The 25,884-nt window shown below is 39.6% G+C and overlaps 2 protein-coding genes across 4 annotated transcripts in view; one reads left to right on the top strand and one right to left on the bottom strand.

Moving 5' to 3' along the window:
• The first annotated feature begins 297 nt into the window (after positions 1–297).
• On the top strand, positions 298–966 carry LOC123370696 (claudin-22-like). The gene has a single exon (XM_045017411.1). It carries the CDS (start codon positions 298–300, stop codon positions 964–966), a length of 669 nt encoding a protein of 222 aa, XP_044873346.1.
• A 3,260-nt stretch (positions 967–4,226) lies between these two features.
• WWC2 (WW and C2 domain containing 2) overlaps positions 4,227–25,884 on the bottom strand; it is a 145,750-nt gene continuing 124,092 nt past the window's right edge. For all 3 annotated transcript variants that reach the window (XM_045018988.1, XM_045018989.1, XM_045018990.1), the window contains 5 exons: positions 23,333–23,497; positions 20,403–20,495; positions 18,442–18,684; positions 10,168–10,295; positions 4,227–7,076 (listed from right to left, as the gene is read on the bottom strand). In XM_045018988.1, coding sequence (XP_044874923.1) covers positions 7,010–7,076; positions 10,168–10,295; positions 18,442–18,684; positions 20,403–20,495; positions 23,333–23,497 — 696 coding nt within the window. In that variant the 3' untranslated portion in view covers positions 4,227–7,009. The remainder of the gene's footprint in view (positions 7,077–10,167; positions 10,296–18,441; positions 18,685–20,402; positions 20,496–23,332; positions 23,498–25,884) is intronic.

Here is a 25,884-nt window from a genome sequence, read left to right as displayed (position 1 = left end):
ATCCTCAGACTTGTAATCATCAGGCATTGGGATATAATTTTACCAAGCAAATTGGAAGGTAACAGATCAAATCTTTATCAGAAAGCCTAACTCATGGTTTAGCAGACTCCTTCGTCCTTTACATGAAACATTATATTCATGAAGAACAAAAAAGTGCTTCAGAGTTTTCAAAGGGTTAATATCTAAGCTTATATTCAGGGCACAAAGAACTAAGATCATCATAGCTCCGACCACCAGAAAAGATATCAGCTCTTATAGAGACATTCCTCCTAAAGCTTTTTGGACTGTGCTCTTCTAATGGCTTTAGTCTACAGAACTGTGATGCAATTAAGTGGCATTTTATTCTCTCTGTTGGGATGGGTTCTATCCTGTCTCACTACCTATTTACCTCAGTGGAAAAATCTCAATTTAGAATTAAATGAATTGGAGATCTGGACCATGGGACTCTGGCAAGCTTGTGTTGTCCAAGAGGAAGTGGGAATGCAATGCAAGGATTTTGATTCTTTCTTGGCTTTGCCTTCAGAGCTTAGGATTTCTAGGATTTTGATGTTTGTTTCAAATGGATTAGGACTTTTGGGCCTCGTGCTTTCAGGTTTTGGGTTGGACTGTTTAAAGATCGGTGAAAGACAACAGGAACTAAAGAAACGGCTATTACTGCTTGGAGGAACACTCTTCTGGATATCAGGAATTACAGCCATAGTCCCAGTTTCTTGGGTTGCTCACACTACAGTCCAGGAATTTTGGGATGAGAATATCCCAGATATTGTTCCCAGGTGGGATTTTGGGGAAGCACTATTTGTTGGCTGGTTTGCTGGATTTTGTCTTATACTAGGAGGGTCACTACTTAGTTGCACTGTCTGTTCAACTGAAGTCCATCCATCCTCAGCCCATTACACAGTAGCAGAAATGCAAGATCACTGTCAACACTTGGAAACTGAAAATAGTCCTGAAAATCTAGGAGTTTAAGTAGTACAGAAAGTCATCTCTTTCTTTTCAAACTTGAGCGCAAGGCAGAAGCTTGTTCCAATAGTGATTCAAAGGACTCTTTGTTACTTAGCTGATTCTCTGAAGTTGTGTGTCTAATTCTTTCTTCCTGTAATTGTTATTTCAAAGTAGTGTCATCGCCCCGGGGGGGGGGGGGAAACTGTTAAACCTTTTGTTTCACAGAACATTAAAGCAGTCATGACTGCAGAGAAGAAACACTACTTTGTTTTGCTATTAAAGCTGAACTGTAGACCCCCAAAATATATAAGGTTGCTTTCTTATATGTTGGTTAAGAGCCAAAAATGTAAGTTTCCTTTTCATATGAAACCAGTTAAGTGGAATTCAAAGGCTTTTGACTCCTTATGGCATAGCCATCCACCTATCTGATCCAGTAACATTTTCATGATCTAGAGTATTTTCATCTCTAAAAATAGCCTAAAAATACTTGTATTCTGGGTATAGACTTTTGCTACAGAGAGGAGGAGATCTCTGTGTAGGAACTGTGTTTCTTTACCCAGGAAAATTGAAAATTCCCAAAACCCCAAAAAGACTTGCAGAGAACTAGATTTTTTTAAACCACGTTTAGTTTCTTAAAAACGCTATATGTACTTCATCAGCATCACAGGCCACTGTCCCAAAATAGCTACCGGTAGTAATTTGTTATCCCAACCTAATACGGGAAAAAAAGACACAAAACTTAACCTGGATGTTCTGGCACCTGCATATTTCATATACAAAGAAAAAAAATTAAAGAGGCAGGGGTGGTTGAAAAATACCTAGTTAAAAGAGTTAATTTGCTCGTAAGCATTTGCTATTTTATAGAGTATAGGAATTGAGTTTTTAATAATGAACACTTGATCTGCATTCAATGAAAGATTTCTGTTAAACTTTTCTCATATGTAGCAGCAGTTCTTGTACATGTAAATAGTTTGATTTTAAACAAATATACTTTTTAAAACTTGAGAAATACTGCATTTATTTTACTATATGCAGACAACCTTATTTGTTAAAATATATAAAGTTTGCATGGGCTTATCCAAATACATGGAATGTGAATGATTCAGTTTATGAATTATCATCCTAAATAATGAGTTAATTAAAAACATCCAGAACTATTAAAAACTACTTAAGGAAAAGGGTTGGAGTATTGTTACCCAAATAGTGATAGAAAGGGCACTATTATTTAGCGTATGCTTTTCTGTTCAAAGACAAGATATTTTCTGAAAAGCAAAACCAGTGGAATATGAGCCCAGTTGCAGCCACATCTTTGAATTACTGATTTATCATGTTATTTCTCTATACTCAAAACAAATCCACATAGAACCAGATAAAACTAGATCTGTCCAAGTCCATTTATGAAATAGCATATAAAAGAGCGGGGGGGAAGTATTTCACAGCTTACAAAGTTTATGTTTAGTACAACAAGCACTAAACAGAAAATGTATCTGTAGTAGTTGGTAGAGATATTCCTAAAGCATTTGGACTCTATTATTATTAAAATGGATTTAGCCCACATAAGTAGGACGCAATTAGCTGGAATTTTATTATTTTTGTTAGGATAAGTTTTAACTGGTGCTTACAATAATTTGTCAGACTGGAGAAAATCTCAATTTGGATTTAACTGACCATGGGACTCTGGCAAACCTGTACTGTTCAAGATGAATCAAGAGGAACACAGTGTAAGGATTTTGATTCTTTATTAGCTTTGCCTGCAAAGTTCAGGATTTTAGTGTCTACATCAATTGGGCTTGGACTGAGTCTTCTGATCTCTAGTTTTTGGACTGCTTGAAAATGGGAGCTTCACAACGTGAACTAAAGAAATGACTGTTTATTGCATAAAGGAATACTTTTATGGATATCTGGAATTTGAACCTTGCCCCCAGTTTCTTGTGTTACCCATGTTATAACACATACATTTTGGAATGAGGCTATCCTGGAGATTGTCCCAAATGGGAATTTGGCTGGTTTGATAGATTGATTCTTTGTGATGCCTTTAAAACTCTACTAGAAGAATCAAACTTTTCAGTTCAGGATTTGTAGGTTTATCTGAAACAGATGAACCGCCTCACCTACAAGGTGTTAGATTTGTTTAACTTTGTTATTCCCTTTAATCACCAAGTTTGAAAACTGCATCCTTCCTGCAAGTCTGGTAAACCATTTTCATGTTCATCGTGGAGAGAAAAAAGAATCAAAACTTTACAGTGATTAGACTAATTACTTTGATTGTATCTGCCTATATGTTAATAGTTTATGACTGTGCAGATCTGGTAAATAAGATACAAAATCATAATATATGGATGTTTAGTTAAAAAAGTTACCGCACATTTTCACGTGTTGATCAATGTATCTGTCATATAAAAATAACTTACTATGGATCTAAAGTATGAGTTCTGGATTTCCTATTATGGAATATAGGCCTGATTCTATTACATTAAATGGAAAAAACTCCCAGTCACTTAATTTACCTAACTGAGCAAGCATTTTTCTTTGACTTACATATTTCCAACACTTAAGCAGCCTAAATATTTTGCATTGGTGGATTTGCTGTGACAAGAAGGCAATGGGCAAGAAAGTTCTAGGTGTCCATTAAAAATGTTTATGCAAGACCTAGTGGGGTTGATCCTCAGGTGGTGCAAGTAGTCATAGCTCTACTGACTTCAGCAGAGCTATGGCCATTTACACCATCTGAGGCTCTACCTCAGTCTCTCTGTTCTATTATTTTCTGGGGTGACAGAGAGCAGAGGAGGGAGGTTAATGTGGTAAAGTGGAGTCCAGAGTTCCAAGTCTATCTTATGTCACATGTAAATATATTTTTGGTACTATCAATTTAAATAGACCTCAATTTTCTTATCACAAAAGCACCACATGCATTGGCACAAACGGTAGCTCATAAGAACCTCAGGCCTAGAATATATTCCAGGACAATACTGAGCTGTGTTGCCTGCATGTGGAAGTTTGCACTTTGGATGGTTGTGGTCATAGCTATTATACACCACTTTGATGAGCAGTGAACCTACTTGGACATTAACAATGTAGTTTAAGTGAAAAATGATGAGAGCACTTTCTTCAGCATGATATGCCACAATCCTAAGGCCTAGCAGTGATTGACAGTAACACTGCAGTGACTTTCTGAAGTTAACAAAAATGGTAAGTGAACATCTACTTTTGCAAAGAGCTCAGAGACAGCCCAGAAAGCAAAGAATTCACTAAAATTAAACACTAGTCTACAAAACAGCTTTGTTAACATTTTTTATTTTTTTCAAATCACTGAAACACATTGAAAGTGCAGAGACGAAAGTTAATCTATGTGATGTATTTGCATACTTTTACAGACAAAATTAGAACAGAAACACATTCGGAATATAACCTGATTAAATATTTAGTTCAGTCCTGAGCATTCGATACTTAATACAGTATAAACATAGCAATAGTAAAAAAGAGATTTTAAAATTATTTGATTTGTATCCTATAACAATTTCTGCTGAACTTTGTTCATTTGGCTAAAACAATAATATTGTTTTGTACCTGTAATACTTAATTTTGATATACACAATTGCAATTACATACTGATAACTGAAACACGAGAACTAATTACTACATTTGTTAGCCCCTGTGCAGCGTAAACTCTACTTCTTTAAGAGTAATATTTATAAATTTGAACTTTATGGTTTGTTCATATCCACTTTTAGTTCAGTCTATTGAATGTTTCAGCAGTGTGAATAATTTGAATTAGTAAAAATACCCTCCCCCTCCCCACATTGTTAAAACCTGCCTATAAATAAGTTTGTAACACTATGAATGATTTGGAAAGTGGGGAGAAAGAGCTTATACATTTAAGTCTGTCTCATTTTAAAAATGAGCAAATTTTGCAAACTAAAGCCATCAGAACGTTACAGTCGTGACCACACCCAATCAGAATTTATTTTTTTATACTCCTCTGAATGTTATTCAACATATAAACAAACAGCAGCTAGTCTGGCAAGAATTTAGAAAGCTGTAAATATTTCCCACAATAGTTTAACGTCAAACATTTTAAATGGCCAGAACTGAACTATATTTAACAGAACATAAATAAGACTGTAAATAAATAAAAAAATAAATCATACGGTACAATTCTACACATCCTACAAACATTTTATATAATCAAACTGAGAAGCTGAAACAGTCAACCTTCATTTCACCTCTACATTAAATGTCAAACTTTTGTTTTTAAAATTTGACCTCACAAGCATGAATCATATCTTCTTGTTTCTAGTAGTCTTCTTTAAAAACAAAAAAACAGCAATAAATGGAAATCCATGGAGAATTATGCTCAGTCAGTTGGCCTGGCTGGCACTTGTTCAAAACTGTGTGGCATCCAGTTATACATTTAAAGGGTTTGAAATAATAAATGTATTTATGTATCACAAGAAAATCCTTGGTGTGTTTAACAAAAGATTCTAGGCACAGAATTTTCTTACCTTGAACTTAGAAGACATTTGCAAACATATTGTAGCTATGTTCTCTTCATCTTTCAACCAGACTAATTACTTTCTGGAAAAGTGAAGTACTATGTATAGGTGGCTTGTCAATATAATCTGTAGGTTAAGGACAAAGATTCTATCCACAGAATTAAAAAAAAACAAAAAACAACAACTTTGAATTTAACATTTTTTTCAAAAAACTTCAGAGATTATGTACTGTAGATACAAGTTTAGCTACATCGTTTTGGTGGTAAGATCAACCACAAAGTTTTGTTTTAACAAACAGTGTGTTGTAGATGCTTTATTCCAGATCTGATGCAGTAGCATGCTTCCCCAGGGACTATGACAAGAACACCCACAGTTTGTAACAAAAAGGTCTGGTCAGATAAGCTAAAATTCTATTTTGATAGACATCTTGTTCACATTTACTCCTTAAGCTTGTTCAACTTGAACCATCATTATTCTGAAAAACAGCTTGTGTTTTATTTACTTAAAAAAATAATGAGAACTGTAGTACATATCCTACTGAAATATTTGGTTTTCTAGGTCACAGACTTTTCCAGGATGGATTTCTATACCAACAATACTTCTGGTACTTGAGTCAGTGGATTCATTATGAATTTGATGGGTAGTTTTTCCTCTTCTGACAATAGCCCAGATTTAATTTTTCCTGAACCTGATCTTTTTTACATACTGCTTGTTGACAAAAGTAGACAACATTTAGGTCAAAAGGTTACATTTCAATGTAAGATTTTGCAGCGCAGTGGTATGACTACTCATATATAAACACCTTGGTGTGAATTTGATTCAGCTTCAGTTTCAGAAAGCAGCTGCCCTTTTGGTAGTTTCACTATAAGAGGTTTTAGGGTTACTGGTCTACCATTCCCTTCCCCCGCCTCACCTTGCAGATGCAAAGTACTGTACAGTGCAGCCCAAAGTACTGTACATTGACAAAATGATATTCCTGCACTCAGTACTCCATGTTCTTCCTTCATAGAAATAAAAAGGTCAAACAATCGTTTTCAGAAACAAAATCCCCATGTAGGTGACGGAAATCTAAACAGCACCTGTTACGAGGCAGCCTTGCTGTTTTGGAAAGGAGCTTGCATTCATGGTTAATTTCAAACTATAAAAGTCACACTTGTACAAAAATATTGCATGGCATAACAGCCATCTTCACAGTCTGCTCACGTGAAAATAGTGAAAAGATAAACAATCTTCTGTCGAACGTAATATTTCTCAACACAGTGCGGTTCAACAGGATACACGCTTTCCTTTGTTCCATCTTTACAAAATAAGAGCACACATGCGATACATACAAACTGTACAAAATTAGCATCGGTGTACCAGAATTGTTCTACTTTGGTTTTCTGGTAGTTGTGGTTTGTTTGTTTTTTTGTGCCTTTTAACATACAAGAACTCAGTTCGCTGTATTTTACAAATGAACATCTTTATAGTTGGATGCAAAATAGAAGAAGAACTTTAAAAGCAGGAGGCTATAACTACAAAATGTTCATATAAAAAGATGAGGAAGTGAAAAAATACTCCAATGAAAAATGTAATTATACATCATCTGCTGGTAGGGATGGTATGTTGATCTTTGCTCTTGTGAAGTAAGCTATCTTCTCCCTAGAATTAGAAAATAAGTTTAAGGAAACCTTTAAAGTGATTAGCAGCTAAAATATCACAAGAACTCCAACAGCTTCAATATATGATGAATAACGTAGGAGAACAGCTCTTTAAAATATCAGTTTTATGCAAAAAGTTCAAGTACAAATAATTTGTTCTATTGACTAAAATCCTTAGGGTCAGTGCTTTCAAGCTATCCAATAAATATGCTTGCAGAGAATGCTGTTGCCAGAGAAGTCTGGAATGAAGGGCCTATATTATGCAGATTTATCAAAATAGAGAGCAGCTCCAGTGGGAAGAAAAAATGAAGCTTCTCAGTACAGTAGTGGCAGCAACAAAAAACTCGTAATCATAACAGTGAGATCGTGGTAACCACATATCCTAATATGGCATTAAAAGAGGAATAATCACTGCTAAAAAAGCATTTGACATCTGATCCAGACTTTCAGAAAGAAAATTAGCGGAAGGAAAAAACAGGGCAGGAGTAACAAGCTGCATGAATACCCTCAAAAAGAGGTTGATAGGATTGTCATTATATGTGCCAGTTGCTTCCCCAGACCTATTATCATCACCTCAGTCTTATCTGGATTGCACTTCAGTTAGCTAGCTACCTCTCACGCATGTGCCAATCTCATCCAGATACTTCAACAGCATTGCATGGCTTATATGGGAAAGATGCAGAGCTCGATGTCATCAGCATACAGAAAGTACCTCCTCATTAGCCCTCTCGGTAGCCCAATGGACATGATGAAAGAGATAGGGACAAAACAGAACCTTGAACTCCGCAAGACATTGCCCCTAGGGGATAAAGAGCCACACTACTCTTGGCGAGTATTTGGTAAAGGAAGGAACGGTGGCACCAAAGAGCAGCTATGCCTACTCTTGCTACAGTCTACAGCAGATCTGTAACATTTCATAGTGAACAGTATTGAAAACAGCAGATTTATCAGCACAGGCACCAGGATCTTCACACTTCAGTGTGAGATCATCCACCATTACTACCAACGCCAGTCCAAACCTAAGTTTGTACCAGATTGAAAAGTTTCAAGCAGATTTGGAGCATCTAGATACTCATAACTGTCTATCACCTTAACCAAAAATGGGAGACTGGACAGCAGGTGGCATTTAACCACATTGCCAACGTTACATATTGGTTTCTTGAGCAAAGGTTGCACAACAGCTCCCTGAACAGATACCACCTATATGTCCTGTCTGAAGGAGGTGGTTGACAATCTCCACTAGTAATGGACCTACTACTCTTCTGCTGACCTTTACCTGCTAAGAATGAAGTGAATTAAAAAAGACAGCAAAACACCTCTAATAGCTCTCATTGAATTAGATTGAACTTGACTCCTGATCCTGCCTCCCATTCACAGTAGCAGGCAGCCAAGCCCAAATCTGCTCAGTTTTATTCACAACATATCCCTCATAACTGGATGAACTTTACCAACTACCCCATGAAGGCAGCTCTGATCAACAAGCTATCTGTCACCCAAACCTAATCTACTGATTGAGAGGTTTTGGATTATATAGCAGAGGCAAAGAATCTTTACTTTAAATTCTTATGCCATGGTTATGTGGGAGGCAAAGACTCTTTATGACTCAATATCTCAACATCAGCCTCTGATTTCCGTCACTGGAGACTTTGCTGTCATCATTCTAACTTCACCCGTGAAAGGTGATCTGTAGACCAAGGCAATCCATGAGGGCAAAGCCAGATAAGATGGTGCATGGGACACGCCGTATAGATCATGGATGATAAATGTTTACAATATTCTACCAACCCATCAAGAGTGATCTTTCACAGGAATATCTTCCCACAGAGCCTCCTAGAGGTGCTCTACTTTCATTAGTCTTTGAGTGGGGACCATTAAAACAGGTCCATCACCTGACAGGACTGGTGCGCCCTAAACTCAAACTTTAAGGGGCTATTTCTTCAATACACTGAGCCTGGTTTCCAACTGCTTAAGCTTGAGCTCCAGTTCAAAACACTAGATCAAGAGTGCAACTATGTGAACTGAGCCAGTAGCAACCAGTTCACATAGTTACATGGCCATCAGGAACTCCAGAGATGATACCAAGGTTTTATCATTCCGATGAATGTTGAAGTCATTGTGTAACTATCAGCCTCAATTCCTCCAACAACCCTATGGTTAGGAGCTTCCATAGTTCATGCCAAGATCTGGGAGAGCAATGAGTTGATAAGCACCCAAAAATTAGTCCCAAATTATCTCCATTCCAAGACTCACACACAAGATAAAGACAATATATTTTATCCAATTATACACTGAGTGACTGCTGTATTCTGAGTTGGAGGCAAACAGCATGGCCATACTACCACCCTGCTCATTCTCCTTAGGTTGAATTTGTACTGAATAGCTGGCTGCTGCATCAAAATGGATCCATCAGTATTATCCTACCAGCGTTTGGTGATGCAAGCAAGATCAGGTACTTCATCCTTAAGTCACCACAGGTGACACTATTAACCACCAATCTTGCATTTAATAGCATGAGCCTAAGGCTAGAACCACAACCTCTTAAGAGTTAATTACAGGCAAAACCAACAGAAATGAAATTTACAAGATTTCATTTCTGGTTTAAGCTGAACAAACCCCATAAACAATCTCCACCTGCCTTGGTTCTCCCTGCTGGCTGTCAAAAGGGACTGGAGGGAGCCAAAGCCTGACAGCCAGCCATCCAGTTATGGTGCCAGTCATGAGGATTTCCTGGTCAAATGCATATTGCATTAACACTCACTATTACGTGTTCTAGATTGATTGGCATCAGGGAGATTTACTAAAATTATGCCAAAGAACCTCTGTTACTTGAAATTCTGCTCTTTGTCCCCAACTCTGTTATTTAGTCTCTGAAATGACTAAACTGTTACACGTCAGAGCCCTAGATTAAGAGAAGATTTAGATTTTGACTAATACAGCATTGGCATATTGGCTTACACTCATTGATAATTCATGTTGCAACACTGCAGCAAATTGACCAATTCTAAATAAAAGGACGTTCTTAAAATGAGAGCTTAGACTGACTAAATTTACAGATTTAGAAGAGCCAGAAGACCAACCAGAACATGCTGTACCTGAATGACTGCACTTGCAATGGCACTTTCTGGCTCTGTTCCCGTAACCGACATACATCCTTGGAAGCTTTTCTCATCAATTTTTCAGCACTTAAACCCTGTTTCTGTTCCTCCTTTGATTGTTCAGCCTGTAGAGGGGAAAAAAATTACAACATCCAGCAATTGACAATTTCAGAGAGGCTGTAGGAGGAAGAATGTGGAGTTAAACTCATCAGGCAAAATCTCTTTATACAAGGGAGTTAATGGAACATAGCACAAAGTTACTGACATCTCAAGTAGAAGTGATGAGCATCACTTCAATAGGGAGGTGGGCATTAATTTAGAAAAGGAAAGAATGCACCAGCACCTCCACTAGCTGGTTGCCTGAGGCGAGATAAATTATTTCCTGGGTTTATAACAGACTAAGGCCATGTCAGTTTGAACAATACCAGTCATTGCATGGCCAAGTGTTTAGTTACAAAAGGGAAAGAGAAGGTGCCTTCCTCATATTTAAAATACTTTTGCCCATTTATACTTCTCTATAATGTTCATCTTACCAGCTTCTTAAAAAGAGACTGGCTCGTGACTAGAGCTCAGCCCCTCTAATGTTAACAATTTTAGATCTATTACTTACAAATGACCATTTGTTGTAGTATTGCTAAGGAAAATAGTAGGGCTGTCGATTAATCACAGTTAACTCACACGATTAATCAAAAAAAAATCATGATTAAAAAAATTAATCGCCATTAATCGCCGTTTTAATCGTACTGTTAAACAATAGAATACCAATTGAAATTTATTAAATATTTTGGATTTTTTTCTAGATTTTTATATATACTGTAGTCTGCGTTGTAACTGAAATCAAAGTTTACATTATTTTTTATTACAAATATTTGGCACTGTAAAAATGATAAAAGAAATAGTATTTTTCAATTCACCTTCTACAAGTACTGTAGTGCAATTGCTTTGTCATGAAAGTGCAACTTACAAATATAGATTTGTTGTTACATAACTGCACTCAAAACCAAAACAATATAAAACTTTAGAACCTACAAGTCCACTCAGTCCTACTTCTTGTTCAGTCAATCGCTAAGACAAACAAGTTTGTTTACATTTACGGGAGATAATGCTGCCCAATTCTTATTTACAATATCACCAGAAAGTGAGAACAGGTATTTGCATGGCACTTTTGTAGCCAGCATTGCAAGGGATTTACATGCCAGATATGTTAAACATGTGTATGCCTCTTCATGCTTCAGCCACCATTCCAGAGGACATCCTTCCATGCTGATGATGCTCGTTAAAAAAATAATGTGTTAATTAAATTTGTGACTGAACTTACTAGGGGAGAATTTTATGTCCCCTGCTCTGTTTTACCAGCATTCTGCCATATATTTCATGTTATAGCAGTCTCAGATGATGACCCAGCACATGCTTGTTTTAAGAACACTTTCACTGTAGATTTGACAACACAAAGAAGGTACCAATGTGAGATTTCTAAAAATAGCTACAGCACTCAACCCAAGGTTTAAGAATCTGAAGTGCCATCCAAAATCTGAGAGGGATGAAATATCGAACACGCTTTCAGAAGTCTTAAAAGAGCAACACTCTGATGCGGAAACTACAGAACCCAAACCACCAAGAAAATAAATCAACCTTCTGTTGATGGCATCTGACTCAGATAATGAAAATGAACATGCATCAGACCACTCTGCTTTAGATCGTTAACAAGTAGAACTCGTCATCAGTGTGGACACATGTCTTCTGGAATGGTGGTTGAAGCATGAAGGGACATATGAATCTTTAGCGCATCTGGCACATAAATATCTTGCAATGCCGGCTACAACAGTGCCATGCGAACGCCTGTTCTCACTTTCAGGTGACATTGTGAACAGGAAGTGGGCAGCACTATCTCCTGCAAATGTAAACAGACTTGTTTGGCTGAGTGATTGGCTAAAGAAGAAGTAGGACTGAGTGGACGTGTAGGTTTTAAAGTTTTACATTGTTTTATTTTTGAATGCAGTTTTTTGGTGTATAATTCTACATTTGTAAGTTCAACTGTCATGACAAAGAGACTGCACTACAGCCCTTGTATTAGGTGAATTGAAAAACTGAAATTGAAAATACTTGTAATCCAAAATAAATAAGAAGTGTGCACTGTACACTTTGTATTCTGTGTTGTAATTGAAATCAATATATTTGAAAATGTAGAAAATGTAGAAAAATCCCCCCCAAAATTTAATTTTTTAAATTGCATGATTAATTATGATTCATTTTTTTTAATTGCTTCACAGCCCTAGAAAATAGTATTTTTGTGGCAGTCACCGAATTGCACCGTGGAGTTGGGGTACAGCCGCGCAGCCTTTTGGAGCAAGTGAGAGCCCCTCCCCCTCCCTAGGCTTCAGAGCCAAGTTCCAGCCTGAGCCACAGCTTCAAAGTGCTGTCTGCACAGCTACTTTTAGAGTGCTAGTGTGAACGCTGCTAGCCCAAGTCTGTCGAAACACACTGGGAGGCTCGGTCCTGCTTGCTCCAAAATGCTATGAAGACATACCTTGAATGTATGGGCTACAAAAAGCAGCACACTTGCAACCTGTTGAAAATGAACATCACTAATTTGCCTTCAAAATCAAAATCTATTGTACTAACATTTTTTAATACGCTCCTATTTCTTGCACTTCATTTTTTTAAATAGAAGCAATTTTGCAATAATATAAGAGAAAAGATCCATTTCAGAACATTAATACTTAACCACATATTTTAAAGGTGAGAGAAGGAAAAACAAAGCAGCAAAAATAGCTGTTTTTCCTGTATGTAAATGATCATTATATTAAAAAATTGTTCTCCACCAATGATTATAGAAAAGTTACCACCCCGAATAAAGCTATGGTTTATTAGTATCACTGCTGAAACCACACACCCATCCCCCTGGAAATCCCTCTCTCCCCTCAAAATATCAAGTCAGATTTTAAAATTGAGGGAAATACAGAAATATTTTCCCCATTAGTTCTTGGACACTAGCAAGCACGGTATATACACGGCAAAAATAGCAATCTGCAACTTATTGCTGGCAATGTAAAGTAACACTTGGAACATTAATACATGTTTTGTCAGTGGCCATCTGTTAAAATCACAAGCATTCCCAACTAATGTTGACTATCGCAATATGTAAGCATATACTATTTCAAGTTTTCTATTTTTATTTTCACTTCACATATCTATGATATTTCTGGAAATTGTACCACATTTAAGAGTAAATAGCAGGAAAGGAATGTGCTGTCTCTGATAAATGCAGAAACAAAACATCTACAGTGAGAAAGACAGACTGTCAAAAGAAAATTCTCAGCAGATCTGGAAAAAGCTCTCCCTGGGTCAGATCTGCATTTTCAGCACAGGGCAGAAAAGGTCACAGCCACATGGTAATGTTTTTTTTCTACAGTTCAAGAAAGATAAAATAGCCCCAATTCTCTCCCTTCCTGGTAAGACAAGTGTGGGTCTCAGTGTTTCACTTGCTTCTGAAAAATGTTACAACATCATTTTAATAAAGGATAGAGAGGCATTTATAGAAGTTCTGGTGAACTAGGTAACCTTTTAGTATGGATGTAAGGAGTGATATAGTACATCATGATCATGCCACAGCTTACAGTTTGTAATTATCTGCGGACAGCACTTGAAAGAGTGACTGGGTAGGGCTTCTTGTTATTCAAAGCCTTGAATTAACTCACATCAGTACTTAACAACACCCAAGGAGTTTGTGCTAGCACTACAGGCAGGGGCAACAGACTGGCCACTCTGCCAGACCTGAAACGACCTGTTACATCCCTGCCCACCAACCTATTTATCAAAATGCTTGCAGCTCCCATTTCAAAACCTGAAAAAAATAGCAGTGAAGAAGTGTGTTTTCAGAGCACTTTCAGTAACTGAGTTGCAGGCCCTGTTTCCCCTACCTGAGCAATTCCTACATCAGGTACTGGAGGCGCCATGAGCCTGCACTCTCATGTTTAATTGGGAAGGGGCTGAGTTTGCACTTTCCCCCAATGGAAGCAGCAGGCACTTCAGCTGATCTTGGGAAATCCATGGAGGCAGATACTTCAATAAACAGGCCCTGTGCCTCTGTACTGGATCCCCAGCCCATCCCTCCCTCACCTCCAACTTCGTCTGAACCCACAGCAGTATGATTTCTGATTGGGATCCCCCACTAACCATTGCTCTTAGAGACCCCTTGGTGGCAAGAGGGTTACATGAGGGAATGTTGCCACCAGCAGTAGAACCCACACCCCGTCCTTGTCCCAACCCTGCCCAGGACACAACCTGGACTCCATGGGGGTAGTGGTAGATGCCACAGAGGCTGCACTCTGCTTTTGCTGCTTCTCCCCCATCTTGATCCCCCGTGTTCTTGTACCTTTCACCTGCAGTATGGAGGGGACATCCTGAAAAAAGCAATGCAGATCATTTGGCTCTCGCTAACTCCAGTATTATTAAAGCTCAGTGCAGCATCACCAAGCTACCACATCACACAGTGTAGGTGAAGAGGTGAGTGAGCCTCAGGGCAACTGAGCACAGGAAAGCTCTCCCCTGTCTAAGCGCATGAGTTCCCAAATCATTGTACAGAACAGATCCACATGATGATAGACATTTTCTCTTCTCCCATTACCAACAGAATGGACCATCTCCCCTCCCCATTCATGAATGTGGAGATCATCTCCCTTCATCAGTGTAAGGAGCTGAGACAGTGATTAGGTGAATTTACCTCATGTAAAGTGGTAAGGGCTTAAGTGTACTTAATCAATCATATACACACACACACAGAGGCTAGTAATATATAAGGAGGTGCATAACCAATATAATCAATACAATGAGTTAGGGTTACCTGTAAATAACCCTTTTTGGGAAGAAGTGCAAAACAAAGCCATTTGGCTAATTCAGATTTAACTTACTGTGTATTCTCTTATTCAGCTCTTGAAATGTCCCTGATATTTGGGTACACAACAAGGATGAAATTACAATGAAAAGTCACAATAACCCAGCCAAATATAATCAGAATAAACAAGGAAAGTCCCTAAAGTACCAGACAAATACACAAGTTATACAAGTTATACAATTTAGGGCACAATGCAGAAGGTTATATTTGTTCATAAAATGTTATTGTTAGGTAATGAATCAGAGGAGAGGGGTATTGATAAAAGTACAGAATCATCTTGGGTATAAAAGACTGTACTGAGACGTTAAGTCTCTGCCTAGGGTGTGTGCAGCCTGTTCACTGGCCTGCCACCCTCAATTGATCACTAAGATGTGGTACTTTGTACCTATGCTGAAATAAATCTGTTCCTTGGATCCGAACACTGGAGTTAGCAGTGGTTTTGTCTGTTATAGCAAGCAGTCATTGTCTGCTTTGCAGACATTTAATATGGGTGTTTAGATCTTTTGGAAAAAAAAAAAGAATAAAAATGTCTAACTTTTGCTATTCTTTCCACTTCTCCTTCCCACTTGCTCCATTTTTCTCAGCTGAAAACCAGGTGAATAGCTATCACCCAACTCTCTGCAGACCACTAAAAAGTGTTCTACAGAGCACAGTTTGGCAGCCTCTGAGCAGATTAATGCCTGGGGTGAGTAAGTTTCATATTGATTCAATGCAACAATTCATTTCTGAGCAGCTGTTCTAATTTCCTACACTGAATTGCAGTATGAAAGCACACAGGATACCAGTTCAAAACTTCTTAAAAATGAGAGACCCTCAAAACAAACATTTGAATTAACTCTGTCAGGGGATTTTTAATATCTGAGGTTTTGACTCAGGCTCAACATTTATATTGTTTTTTAATACTGCCTAAAAAGAAACATCTGTGGATGGCAGTTTTGTTTTACTATACAGTTGGTAAAATGTGTCTTTATTTCTGCAATTGCACTTTAAAAAAAAATCAGTTCTGCAAGCATAACATGTAAAAAGGGTCCTGAAACCAAAGATCTGTCTATGTGGCATTAACCTCATATTACAGATTATCTCCATATGGAGAGGTTAATTTATCAAACAGGGAAATAGAATAGGCTTTTTTTTTTAAATGAAATTTGGAAATCTTTCCCAGAACGGTACAGTGGATCAGAACTTTAGAGGACTATACTCTAGATATGTAAATACTGAGCATGTGATGAGAGCTGTTTTAGGGAACTCATTTTATTTATTATTAAAATATTAAGACACCTAAAACTTATTTTGAAATGCTGGATAATCTTTCTATTTTTTCTGATCTCTTCTGTCTCCTTAACCCTATTCAAACCAGAAGAAATGCATCCTATTGTTGAAGAACTATACAAGGTTCTCTGCATTATGGATGATCACACTAGCCCTCTTGGAGTAGGGGATATACACTCTATATACACTGGGGAGGTCTCCATATTGGCTCCAAATAGGTTGCTGTGGTGGGACTGTTGTAGCGGGACCACTGAATTTTTGTTTACATTGGTGACTAGGAAATCCCCCACGCCTTCAGGTTTTGTTTTCACTGAAGATTATCTAAAATTCTCCCACACTTGCTGTAGCCGTATTGGTCCTAACTATGCTGGGACTTGCAGGCTTTGTAAAGAAATACGACCATGTTGTCTAGACTAGCCTGTTTAGCCTACAAAGTGGTAAAGTGGCACTAGCAGCCAGTCTACAATAGCATTCTCAACATTGCTAGCACTGCTGGGGACTGCGTCGGTACTAAAACAACCAACCGCAACCACTCAACCCAACTGCAGGAGAGTATCCTACAAGCTCTCAGTGTAGACAGCTGTAGGAGATGCAGAGAGACTGATTCGTAGCCTGGAACAGAGGCATTAGAAGGGACTGTACTGTAGCATTACAACCTGAATGCAACTTGGGGGTGGATGCCATTCTCCTTAATTCTCCACAAAAGCCTAGGCTTTACACTGGGAGGGATGAGAACTTCAGCCATTGGTTCCCTGACACTAGAAATGTAAATTAAGGGACCTTTACAGTACTAACTAATGCAGAGATCTGTACATGGTAATGGGGATAACTATGGATTGGAGTAATCCCTTATTTTTTAATAAGGTAATAGCTTCATATTTGTCTACAGTGTGGAGGTAGAAATAAGGTCTGATACTCAATTGCTTAACAAATTTATCTTTTTTTCCTTAAATAATCAAACTTTTCTAGTTACAAAACAACAAGAAGGAGCTTAAACATACACAAAGAATCCACGTGGATAAAAATAACAAACTTTGCACTGTCAGCACATTTCACCCAAGAATCTCCAAGAATTTTTCCCAACGCAGAGCCCTCCACGCTACTGTGTGTGAGTATCACATAACCATTTTAGAAAACAAGGAACTGAGGGACAGAGAGGATATGTGTCTTGCTTACAGAGAGTCTGTGGTAGATCCAGTAATTGATCCAGGCAATGTGAGCCCCTACATTGCTCTAATCAGTAGACTATTTTACATACCATTTCTTACTTATTTTTTAATCTTTTCTGAAATGCATCTACCTCTTGGTGGGTGAAACTCAGCTCTCCCTGGCCAAAGTCAGAAAAAGGGTGTTCTGAAGGAGAAACTCAGCTGGGGTGGGGGTCCTGTGGGGTTGCTGCACAGCCCCTCCGCAGGTATTATTACAGCCTATAGTCTCAAATCATGGCTTCTGTCTCTCTATGCCCTCTTTGTTGAGGTTTCTAGTCAGCTACATCTGTGCAGAGTTTGAACCAGCTACCCCTGAATAGCAACCCCCCCCACCCAACAAAACAAAAACATTGACTTCAATGGGAGGAGGACTGAGATTTAAGATTATTAAACCTTTAAACGGATTTCTATATTGTTTCAGAACACAAACCCCGCCTCCAAATGAAAAAGAGTGTTTCACCTCCAAATTAATTGGCTACTCAATTTGATGTTCAACTTCAGAATAACATTACTTCTGGTGTTCAGCGAATTCTCGGTTTAAATAAATAAATAAATAAATACTTGATCCTGGATTAATTCTTTAGTAGATTTTTTTCCTTAGATTTCCCATGATCCTTTACTCGTGTTACATAATTCAGTTTTATAATTAGTTAAACTTAATACTCTTGTAAATATCTTCTAAAAACATCTAAACAACCAAATCAAATCGAAGAACCTATAGTAAAGGGTTTTTAATTTTTTTTGTTTAGTACTACTATGGACTCATTCCTATAGACAGGATATTTTTCATTTGTGCTTCCTTCACAACCAGACTGTAACTACTAGGTTTTTAAGCACAGCCCTCCCTGGAAATAAATGAGTGCTTATCATAAAATGATGAGTTTTGTTCACTATTTATACCTGCTTTTCAGCTTGTTTCAAGAGCTTTTGGAATCGCTCATCCTCCAACACACACTGGGGAAGGTCAGTCTCTCCTCTGGCTTTCATCTCCTCAAGTTTCTGTTTAAGATCGCGCAGTGCCTGAAGTTCATCGTTCAGCCGATTCTGTCGTGTCCGAGATGCTTGGAGGTCCAGCTCCAAGTCAAGAGAAGTGCGTACAGGGTGCTCTTGCGTAGCTCTTCGCATGATCGACTGGCACGCAGGCTGAATTGTTCAGGAACGATAATGTAATAAAAAGTAAGGTACATTTAATATACAAAGGCTGAGGTAAGGAGTTGCCAGTTGGGTAAGGAATGTTCACATTTATTTTTTCTGAGCACAAGTTGCCATACCAGATCAGGTCAAAGTCCATAGGCCATCTACTCTGGAACTCTGCTTCTGGCAGCAGCCAGTGTCTAAAGCTTCACAAGATGCTGTAAAACTCCTATAGTTTGTACATTACAGATGCCATATGGCTATGCTAGAATAGCCATGCCAGCATAGCCCCCACTCCCAGGAGTTTTTCTGTCCAGCAGAGCACTACCTCCCTGAACGATATTAGCTATGTTGCCAGAAGCCCTCTCTCATGAAGATAGCTGCAAATACAGTGGGGCTTTTGTTGGCATAACTATGTCGGTCAGGGGTATGGTTTTTTCACTCCCTTGACTGATGTAGCTATGCTGACATAATTTATGTGTAGACCAAAAGCCTTAGAGAAAAATTGATTTCTGACCCTCACAGCAACACAATTATAAAGTATGAGATTTAATAGTCTTTAGCTTTCCTAGCTCTGCATGTGTGTCATCAATAGTCATAAAATTATCCAGGACTTCTAAAATTCCAGACATAGCATTTGATTCAATGACCTCCTGTAGCAGGCCTCAATCCAGCAAGGCACTTAAATAAATGTCTAACTTTAAGCGCGAGTAGTCCCATTGATTTCAGTAGGACTATTAATTTTCTAAAGTACCTTGCTGATTCGGGAATGCCAGAGATTGACCATAGTCTGTAAACAAATATTTCCCTTTCAGTGCTTCAAATTTATTTCTTTTAATTTAATTGAGTTTTCTCACATGATGGTCAGAGTAAACCCCCCCCCCCGCCTCGACTTTGCAATCTCTTCTCCCACATCAACTCTGCCATCCTGCTAAGTACAGTCAGCCTTCCTTAGACCCTTTCAATGCTTGTTTTATCTCTGAAGCCTAGTAACCAAAAATGGACACAGCCCCCTAGGTGAGAATGTACATTTCATTTTATGTATTGTCATAATATCCTTTTCTCCTTCAAATCCCTTCATTAGTCACAAAAGTTCTTGGAGGAAATTCATTGAAAAAGAAAACTTAAGTACGGCTGAACCCCTGAAACTATGGGATTTTCCCAACCCTTCCACCAAAACTATGTTTAGGATGAAAGTTGTCTGTGTGTTCTTTATATATACTGTATATAAACATGCAGAATATATTATTTTATATTTAAATAGTGTGTTGCATTATTGAAGGATCCCAATGATTTTTATACACTGTACAGCATATCTCTGAAACAACTAACCCTAAATGTGAGGGTGGAAACTATCTGGTGCACATCCTAATACTGAAGAAGGTGAAATTCTGCCCCAGGGTACCAGGGCAAACCTCTACTCTCACAAGAAATGCCATGGGATCGTTACTATCCAAACACTGGCGAGACAATTTTGTTGCTAAAGGTCTCATTCAAAGACCTACACACAATTAATGGAACTCTGTTTATCTGCTTTAGAAAGATGATGGGCTGAGTCACAGTTGTGTCAAGATTTGGATCTGGGATCCCAGGGAATCTGGGTGTTTCAAAGAGATGTTGAGATCACTCTAGAAACTCCAGATGCCTAAAATCAAGCTGATGGTTTAAAATGAAATAGAAAAACGTAGCAGATATGTGGATCACTGCTCAGGTGAGACAGCACTTACCCTTTTAACTCTCAAGCTCCTCCGTTCTGTGGCATTTCTCACAAAGAGAGACTTTTTGGCCAGTGTTGAGCTGTCACTGTCACTTCGATTCAACTGTCAAAATATGGATATAAACACTCTGATATAAAACAGCAGTATATTTTAATACAAGGCCTGTTCTGTTTTTAAGTTAGAAACATTTAGAAAACCTCAAGGATGTTGATGTGGATCATTCTTGGGGTTCAATAAAACCTCTCAGTCAGATAAAATATATGTCCAGGGTTAGCATCTTAAAGAGCGCAGACACATTTGCTGCATGAAAGCAATCTGAAGCCACATACTGAAACCTAGGCTATTTAGTGGTGGTGAAGGATAACATTAGGTAATTTGACTCTATTTTTGTTCTTCAATTTATATTGCCAATCCAGACAATATCAGTGGTTCTATAACGTGAATAAACATCTCCCCCATACACATCAAGACATTTCAGCAGTTTTTACTTGGAAGCAAAACGATGATTCAGCCAATAGGTTGGCAACTTAACTTCTTAGCTGAGACCCCATTTCCCAACATTTTGAAACTCAAGCCCCACTTTCAGGGGAAGGGAATCCTCTGCTACCTCATGTATTGTTAAAGGCCCACTCACCTTAATTTATCAATCTTATATGCCTCCCCTGGGGGAGTTGTGGCCAACACTGGTTTAGCCAATCACATTCTCTTCCTCATAGAGTACATGACAGTCACAGCATAATGATGACACACAGGTGATGGAAGGTTACTCATGGCTTGAAATTGACTGTTGCATCAGTCATCAATTATGGTGAAATTAAAATAAGATCATCTGCAGTTTACAATATTTTACTGAAAATGCATTGTGGATTGTTTAAAAAGTTTAATTAGCTTAGCACAGGTCATAGTGCCAAAGCATTGGCTGCTTTACAGTCCTCTTACTTCCAAGGTTGCGAATAATATTCACTTGCCTGGGGTAGATCCTTATCAACAGAGCTGCACAGGGTAAAGCAAATTACTCTACACGTTCACCTGGCCAACAAGCAACCATCTCAACCTCAGTATTATTTGGATTGAATGTATGTATGTGCAGATCCTCCTACAAGAACACTACTACTTCTCAGAAATCACTACCACAGACTCTTTTCTTAGGCCATGTCTACACTGCGTACCTTACAGCGGCACAGCTGTGCCACTACAGCTGTGCCACTGTAAGGTCCTCCATGTAGCTGCTGTATGCCGGCAGGAAAGAGCTCTCCTGCTGGGGAAATAAAACCACCCAACGAACGGCGGTAGCTTTGTCAGCGGGGGAGCGTCTCCTGCTGACAAAGTGCTGTCGACACTGGTGCTTTTTGTCAGTTAGGGGTGTGTTTTTTTCACACCCCTGACCGACAAAAATTTTGCCGAAAGTGCCGTGTAGACATAGTCTAAGTTACACTATAGAATCATAGAATATCAGGGTTGGAAGGGACCTCATCTAGTCCAACCCCCTGCTCAAAGCAGGACCAATCCCCAGATAGATTTTTGCTCCAGTTCTCTAAATGGCCCCCTCAAGGATTGAACTCACAACCCTGGGTTTAGTAGGCCAATGCTCAAACCACTGAGCTATCCCATGACAGAGTGTTCTCAAACTGAATATCTATTAAGTATATCAATATATACAGTAGCAGAATTAAAATAAAGCTGGTTTAAAGTCTAATACAGTTATCAGAAAGATTATTAGTAAAAAAAAAGATTTTTTCTGAAGAGCTGAAAAAATTAACATGGACTACAGGAATTTTGCTGCTGAAATTTCAATGACTGACAAAATCAGAGCCCTACAGCATTCTAATGCAGCATTTATGTGAAAAAGAAGAACCTTGTGATATCCCTAGAGAGAAATCAGTCTTCTCCCATACAAACTCAGCTGTTAACTCATCAATACTAATGATCAGACATTAGCATCTAAACGTTTGTTAAACACTTTTCAAAGGAACAAATGGGATTTTTGGTCCCTACTTGTCCTTTGTGTCTTTGAGACTCTCTCCCTACAAACTCTACTGACTATACATACTTCATGAAAGTCACTTTCAAATCATCATCTGAGAAGAGGTGCTTGACTATAAGGGAGTGGACATCAGCTGGAGTGAATTGTCTGTAACTTGAAGTCTTTTAAACCATGATTTGAGGACTTCAGTAACTCTGCAAGAGGCCAAGGATGGGTGAAGTTCTGTGGCCTGCAATATTCAGGAGGTCAGACTAGATGATCACAATGGCCCTTTCTGGCCCTGAAGTCTATGAGTGCATATCCATCAGATGTTTTCTGCTCAGGACATGCTGCACAGTGGGGGAGGAAGGATGGTCTTGTGGTTCAGGCAGCGGAATGCCCAAGGCAGAGCTCAGGGACACAGTTGCAGCAGGGTTTCAGAACTGCATCATGTAGATGCTAACCATACTATCCAATCTGAAATCATGGTAAGCTTCAAAAAGTGATTCAAAACTGATAGCGGCTGAGCTTTTTCCAGGCTATGTTGCTCTCACACTGTACTGCTAATGCAGTGTTTGCTTATTGTGAGCTTTATTCTAGCACATTTTCAACAGATCAAAATTGCCAGATTATTTCAGTGCATTGCGATGTGTGAATTACTGTTCTGTTTATACAGTGAAACACACCCCTTTGCAAAGGTCCAACACAAGACACTTCATAGATACAAGCCCTCTGCAAAGGGCTGCTTTTCATCCATAGTAAAAGTGTTTTGACACAATATACGAGTTCACTGTAAGCCTGTTCCACTGTGCATCAGTATGTTCTTTTGAAAATCCAAGGAAAGCACAATTTAGACTCTTTCAGGTGAAGAGTGGGTTTTCCCAGTACATGACTCATTGTCACTGATGTGCCATTGCCAAGGAGTTAAATGACTCTTTAGTTAATAGCATCTCATTGAGAGTGCTTTTTCTCTTACCCTACAGATGTACTGGTTCCGCTCTCCTGGAGAGAAGGTTTGCGAGCGCACTATCATGCTGTTCCTGACAAAGGGACGCTGTCTAGAGCTCAAGCTGGCTCTGTCCTTGGGTCGGACTGCCATATTCTCATTAACTGCTTCCTCAGTATTAGTCTCTTTATCAACCTGTCAAGAGAAATTTAAAATAAAAAAATACATACACACATACACTCCCCTGCCAGCGATATACCTTGCAAGCACTGCTTTCTACCCTCCCAAGACCATTTAAGTTGAAATCCAACACAGAAAGCAAAGAATCTTACCCATAACCAAGTGCAGCAGTATTCAATTAAAAAAAAAATCAGTTAAAAAGTGTAAGAAAAACCTTGCCATGTGTTCCCTGTGCCCAATACAATTGCCACTTCCACCTGAAACTTCTACAGCAGGGGCCTCACTAATCTGTAAACCACAATCCGGAAAGTCTGTACTCAGAACAAACATTTGGGTTTGCAGTTTACAGCTGCACCGTGAAGTTCTGATGCTGTGCTGGGGGCAGGACTGAGAAGGGTCATGCCACATGCCTAAAGGACTAACGGGGCATTTCATATTGCCCCTGGACTCCCTCCCTGCAGCAAACACCCTGAAACATGGCTACATCGCTGACAGCTGCAGTTCTTCCTTGCCCACCCCACGGCAACTGCTTATCTGCCAACCTCACTAATCTGAACTGGGGCTTCCCACTCAACTAATTCATACAATATTCATTAGGTCCTACTTTATTTACTGTGCCCACTAAAGTAAGCATTTAGGTATCTTTTCTCCTTTTTCTACAGCAAAGTTGATTGTTCTTTGAAGTTTTCACGTATCTAGTTGTCCATACAGACCAGAGAATGTCTTAAGCAGCAGCACAGCAACTGTAGGAGGATTTGGCACTAGTAGATCACATTTCAATCAGTATTGGAATCAGATACTGCACTGCCACCTGCTGCTAGGCCTCTGACTCACTGCTGAATGCAGGTCTTCTTAACAAGGCTTAGGCCTGGTCTACACTAGGACTTTAATTCGAATTTAGCAGCGTTAATTCGAATTAACCGTGCACCCGTCCACACCAGGAAGCCATTTAATTCGACCTAGAGGGCTCTTTAGTTCGAATTCGGTACTCCACCCCGACGAGGGGAGTAGCGCTAAATTCGACATGGCTATGTCGAATTAGGCTAGGTGTGGATGCAAATCGAACTTACTAGCTCCGGGGGCTATCCCACACTGCACCACTCTGTTGACGCTCTGGACAGCAGTCCGAGCTCAGATGTTCTGATCAGCCATACAGGAAAAGGACCGGGAAAATTTGAATTCCTTTTCCTGTCTGGCCAGTTTGAATCTCATTTCCTGTGTGGACGTTGTGGCGAGCTCAGCAGCACTGGCAGCGATGCAGAGCTCTCCAGCAGAGGAGTCCATGCAATCTCAGAGTAGAAAGAGGGCCCCAGCATGGACTGACCGGGAAGTCTTGGATCTGATCGCTGTGTGGGGCGATGAGTCTGTGCTTTCGGAGCTGCGCTCCAAAAAACGGAATGCAAAGACCTACGAGAAGGTCTCCAAAGCCATGGCACTCAGAGGATACAGCCGGGATGCAACGCAGTGCCGCGTGAAAATCAAGGACCTGAGACAAGGCTACCAAAAAATCAAAGCGGCAAACGGACGCTCCGGAGCCCAGACCCAGACATGCCGCTTCTACGAGGCACTGCATGCCATTCTCGGTGGGTCTGCCACCACTGCCCCACCAGTGACCGTGGACTCTGAGGATGGGATAGTGTCGAGGGGCAGTTTCTCGGCGATGTTCGCCGATGGGGAAGATGAGGAAGGGTTTGTGGAGGACGAGGCAGGCGACAGCGGTTACAATACTGCTTTCCCTGACAGCCAGGGTCTCTTCATCACCCTCACAGAGATCCCCTACCAACCCTCCCCGGCCGTTAAGCTGGACTCCGAATCAGGGGAAGGATCAGTCGGTAAGTGCTATAAACATGTAAACATTAATTTTTTTAACAAAACAGGAATAAAAACTATATAAAAAGAAGGTCAATGCATATAGGGATCGAACAGAAATCCTCTTGGGACAGTTCTACGAAGCTCTCGTAGAGGTACTCGAAAAGCCTCCGCAGGAGGTTCCTGGGGAGAGGTGCCTTGTTGGGTGCTCCGTGGAAGCACACTCTTCCGTGCCAGGCCATCCTGAGGTATAATGGGAGCATCGCCTCGACCAGCATGGCAGCATAGGGCCCTGGTCTGTGCAGGGATTCACGCAGCATTCGCTCTCTGTTTCTCCTGGAGACCGGCCTCAGGGTGATCTCGCTCAGCGACTGCTGCATCTAATTAGGGGAATTACTTTAATGTTACTATTGTGAATGCTTGACTTTTCCTTTGCATAACAATGACCGTCGTTTAACAGCCACGTGTTGTAGGCTGCAGAGGAAAAGCATACAGGGATCTTTCCCGGGGACAGCCACGAGGGGCTGGAACAGGGTCAGACTTTATGCTTTCCAGATTGCCTGCAGCAGGAGGCCACTGCTATCCATTAACTG

Source organism: Mauremys mutica, chromosome 5 (assembly GCF_020497125.1).
Source record: "Mauremys mutica isolate MM-2020 ecotype Southern chromosome 5, ASM2049712v1, whole genome shotgun sequence".
NCBI lineage: Eukaryota > Metazoa > Chordata > Testudines > Geoemydidae > Mauremys > Mauremys mutica.
The sequence above is the reverse complement of the archived record's forward strand: the minus strand, read 5'-3'. Positions and strand labels throughout refer to the sequence as shown.